The sequence below is a fragment of the Engraulis encrasicolus genome, chromosome 5 (genome assembly GCF_034702125.1).
Source record: "Engraulis encrasicolus isolate BLACKSEA-1 chromosome 5, IST_EnEncr_1.0, whole genome shotgun sequence".
NCBI classification, from domain to species: domain Eukaryota; kingdom Metazoa; phylum Chordata; class Actinopteri; order Clupeiformes; family Engraulidae; genus Engraulis; species Engraulis encrasicolus.
The window spans coordinates 32,292,502-32,297,501 of NC_085861.1; the positions used below are offsets into that span (position 1 = coordinate 32,292,502).

At 44.3% G+C, this 5,000-nt stretch overlaps 2 protein-coding genes across 4 annotated transcripts in view; both read right to left on the reverse strand.

Moving 5' to 3' along the window:
- The window catches only part of rbp5 (retinol binding protein 1a, cellular), a 6,366-nt gene extending 5,955 nt beyond the window's left edge, over positions 1 to 411 (reverse strand). The window contains exon 1 of the mRNA XM_063198141.1: positions 1 to 411. This exon is cut by the window's left edge and continues 188 nt beyond it. The gene's annotated coding sequence lies outside the window, so the exon portion shown is untranslated.
- Positions 412 to 962: 551 nt separating this feature from the next.
- Positions 963 to 5,000, reverse strand: part of ptpn6 (protein tyrosine phosphatase non-receptor type 6) — a 55,805-nt gene continuing 51,767 nt past the window's right edge. For all 3 annotated transcript variants that reach the window (XM_063199129.1, XM_063199128.1, XM_063199130.1), the window contains 2 exons: positions 3,169 to 3,239; positions 963 to 1,740 (listed from right to left, as the gene is read on the reverse strand). In XM_063199129.1, coding sequence (XP_063055199.1) covers positions 1,638 to 1,740; positions 3,169 to 3,239 — 174 coding nt within the window. In that variant the 3' untranslated portion in view covers positions 963 to 1,637. The remainder of the gene's footprint in view (positions 1,741 to 3,168; positions 3,240 to 5,000) is intronic.

Genomic DNA, 5,000 nt, shown 5'->3' on the forward strand with positions numbered 1-5,000 from the left:
ATCAGATAGGTAGTCCCCGTTTCCGCTGGGATACCTTTGCAATCAGGTCGTAGTAAAATGAGCTGCGCCGTGCGGAATCGCCGCTTTATCTTACAAGGAAAAGTTATTACGTGATGCAAAGTTTTCGCGAACAGTGCACGGAGACAGAGCTGTGTTCCCAGCAGCCGACAACCCACAGAGTGCTTGGGTAAATCCCCTTCCCAAACGTCTTAAGTTACCCCCGGTCCTTCGCCAAATCAGTTTTAACTCCTCCTTGTCCCTACCCGGCGAAACGTTAGGCTAGAGGCAGGGAAACATGAAAACCTGTTCTCGTAATCTACTCCGTTTGGCTGAGCTTTCATAAGAACGGGATTGTTTGGCCTCAGCCTCCCTCTCTCCGTCTCCGTTCGTTGACACCTCCCTCCCCCCTCCACGCAAGATGTTCAGACTTTGCTCCAGCGCGACCCTAAAGGGGAGGGGGAGTCGGGGAGGACAGGGCTTCATCCTTACCAAATGTATTCTGTTCTCTAGATAACGTATTGGTTCTGCTCAAAGCAGTCCTCCCTACCCAAAACATAGGACCTCATAACAATGCCATTCACTCATCGACTGCCAATCAAGTGTGTGCAATTTGTTTGCTGCGATGTGCAATAATGTGTATTAGGTCTTGTGTGTCTGTTTTGCATTTTTGTGTTATTAAGGAAGCTGTGAGACACCTTAATTTCCCTCGAAATTAATAAAAGTACTCTACTCTTCAACTTCCATAACTCACTCATTTCTCATCCCCTTTACTTGTGACTAGTAACGTCGTGGACTCACATGCTGACACTGTTTGGCGTGTATAGGCAACTGTAGGATGTGTATGAAACTTATATGCTTGGCAACTTATATTACCTTAGATATGAAAAGGAGTCATTTTAATGTAAGGCCTTTGTGTTTTCCATCAAATGTATATGGGCAATGAATGGAGGAAGAGCACAGAGTAAATGAAATATGTTTTTATTTATTTATTTATTTTGCTGCAAATCCATATCACAAAAAGAGGTTCCACTGGGTCACACACATACACAGAGCCAGGATATGTTTAATCATGTTCCCTTAGAACCGTCACAGGTGCAAAGCAAAGCAAAAACATCCAAACATTTATAAGTTAATTCACAATGACGTAGGCAACTGTACCAAAAAGTGTTGCCCCACTGTGTACACGATACAACTGAATCAGCTTAAGGGCCCAGTGGCTTTACTGCAGGTGAATGAATTATAACTTACACCTACTTTAAGTAGCCTAAAGCTAGTTGTAAATCTGGTAACGGAAGACGTCCGGACTTCAATTCCTTGACAAAACAAATGACGAAGGGCTCCTGTTATCAGTTTCACAACTACGTCAACGTTATCTAAAATAGGTCTGTCGCTTCTCCACCATTGCTGCGGATGACTTGTTTACAGTTTTCGGTCTAGATTTGCCCACCAAAGTGAACTGGCTTACTTGTCCCGTTCATCGCTCATGTACTGTATAGCTTTTGTAATCAAAGTCGCGTCTCCAAAATGCTTAAACGCTGTCCCGAATCCTATTTCAATACAACCTTTCTGTACAAAGACATTCCTTTTTCCCTTCAAATCTATTTTGTATTCACATATCAGCTTGTGTTTTTTTAATTTTATCTTTTCCTGACAGATCCGGTCTTCTTTTCTTCCGATTTCTGCTTCTTCACGTCCTTCTTTCCTTTCGCTCCAAAGTTCTCATAGACCTCTTCTTTGTTCCTGTTTAAATAAAAAAGCACAGTAGTCATTAGATTTTTCAGCCGTCTTTTCTCCTATCTCACAGAACAGACAGTCAGCATAGATAGGGGCTACTATCACGCACGCACATATGCACTTGTGCACACACACACACACACACACACACACACACACACACACACACACACACACACACACACACACACACACACACACACACACACACACAGTGATCTTAAAAGGTCACGTGACATTTTAATTGCTGCAGCGCTACCATTATCAGTGAGATATTCTGCCTTTGAAGTGAAATGGACCACATCACACTGCATCACCCAAGGCATTTGATGCAGTGTGGACCTTTGAAAATAAATCCTTACATAAGCTGTCACTCACACTTCTGCACACAGACACACATGAACATACAGTACACACACACACACACACACACACACACACACACACACACACACACACACACACACACACATAGACACACATACACACACACACACACACACGCACACGTGCACACACACACACACACACACACACACACACACACACACACACACACACACACACACACACACACACACACACACACACACACACACACACACACACACACACACACACACACACACACACACAAATGCCCTGCCACTCTCTGTGATGCTTTCGCATTCACAAGCATGCACACATACTCACTCTCTTGCACGCTCTCTCTTTCTCCTCTCTCTCTCGCTCTTTCACGCGCACATACGCACACACACACATACACACACAGACACACACACACAGACACACACACACACACACACACAGACACACACACACACACACACACACAAAGCACCCGCATCCGCACACACACAGATGAAAGCTCTGAATGATGGTGTTCCACCCGGTGCAATAGAGAAAGACAATAGCAAGCCTGTAGGGGGTACGGTAGTAGTGCAGTGCTGTAACATATTAGCAGGGCTGGCACGCTGCCTGTAGTATCATCCTTTATGATTCCACGGCCAAGGCTTTCATGTCTACAGTAGGCCAGGTTACTGTGACTGCTGCTTTCTTCTGCCCAGCTGGCCTTCACACAGAGGCAGGAAGTATCCATGGATAGGTTGTGTGTGTGTGCGTGCTTGTGTGTGTGTGTGTGTGCTTGTGTGTGTGCGAGAGAGAGAGAGAGAGAGAGAGAGAGAGAGAGAGAGAGAGAGAGAGAGTGTGTGAGTGTGTGTGTGTATGTGTGTGCGTGTGTGTGAGAGAGAGAGAGAGAGAGAGAGAGAGAGAGAGAGAGAGAGAGTGTGTGTGTGTGTGTATGTGTGTGTGTGAGAGAGAGAGAGAGAGAGAGAGAGAGAGTGTGTGTGAGAGTGGGTGAGTGTGCGTGTGTGTGTGCGTGCGTGCGACGTGCGGGCGTGCGTGCGTGTGTGTGTGCGTGCGGCGGGGACTTACTTGGAGACCTTGCGGCTGGCCTTGGGGTGCTGTGGCCTGAGGTTCAGGTTGCCATACTCTGTGTCCGTCTCCTGCAACCGGATTGGATGGTCATCATTACATGTCAGTAAGATTACAATTCAAGATTCAAGAGTTTATTGCCATTGTCAAAAAAGGCAACACATTTGTGTTTGGAGTACAACACTCAGTAGTTATGATTGAAGAGTTTTGTTGCAAAATGACTTAAACTAGAGATGCACCAGATCCGGTTGCGGTTCCGGATCCGGATCCGGCAAGATAATAGGGTTTTTCACAGGATCCGGATCGGTTCCAGGATCCAGGATCCGGTAGCCGAGGCTTTTCAGGCGAAATAGTTTGAGTCAACGTGATAAAAAGGGCCCACGTGTGCGAGTAGGCTATGTGTTTCAACACTTTCGTAGGATCCGGTATCCGGTTCCGGATCCGGCAGGATCTTAAGCAGTGGATCCGGTATCCGGCAGGATCCTAAAAATCAGGATCCGGTGCATCTCTAACTTAAACACCATTTTTTTTTACAGAATGAAGTCCAGTTGGAGTGCTTCTTAGAACTGTCTGGTTTTTTAACATGGTGCTCTTTGGTGACAGGCTTGGTTGATTTCAAAAAAGTTTTAGAAATACCAAGGCACTCATCTTCTTTGTAATTAAAATGCCTTTATTTTGTTGGGCATAGCATGATTAAAATACTTCGTTATTTGAACAATTTTTTTAACTTTTGCATTTCATTACAGTATTAGGAGTGACTGTTCAGATGTCCTTCCATCGATGTGTGAATTCTTGCCCTTCAAATATTTTGAGAACATAGTTTCTAAACCTATATACAATGCATTTTTGCAATGCAATGCCCAATACAAAAATGTCAATTGTGTATCGGTTTAAATGTGTGTGTGTGTGTGTGTGTGTGTGTGTGTGTGTGTGTGTGTGTGTGTGTGTGTGTGTGTGTGTGTGTGTGTGTGTGTGTGTGTGTGTGTGTGTGTGTGTGTGTGTGTGTGTGTGTGTGTGTGTGTGTGACACACACACACATTCACACACACACGCACACACAACCACACACACACACAACCACACACACACACACACACACACACACACACACACACACACACACACACACACACACACACACACACACACACACACACACACACACACACACACACACACACAGGATTTCACCTCACATGACATTACAGATGGAAGACGTGAAGGTATCGTAAATGCCGTTATAAAGTTATGCAGACACAGTCTTACACCAAGTCCTTGCCTAGCAGCACTCCAGTGTGGTGACTAGCTCTTTGTCTGAGTGTGCACACAAAAGCATGTGTGTAGCGTGGTTGTGTGTGTGTCCATGTGTGTGTTTGTGTATGTGTGTAGCGTGGTTATGTGCATCTCTGCGTAAGTGTGTGGGTAGACGATATGTTCATAGGTGGGTAGGCGATACGGTCATTAGTGTTGCATATGAAGAGCTTATTTTCAAAATGTTGTATATCCAATTTGAAATATTTTTGGAAATTGGTAATTTTGGGAATTTTTGTGTTGGGCGTTGAATTGCATTATATTGCAAAGTGCATTTTATGAAGGTTTAAAAAGTCCTCAAAAAAATTTAATTGGCAAGAATTCACATATAGATGATAGGACGCCTGACCAGTCATTTCCAATAACAAAATATAAAAGTTTAAAAAATGGTGCTTACGTCATTTTGCTTAGTGCTTACGTCAACTCTTCACATGTGTTTTTGCAAATGCGTATGTTTGTGCATGTGATGAGAATGGAAAAACCCAACAAGTTTAGGCACGCATTTCTTGCAGGTCAGGCTT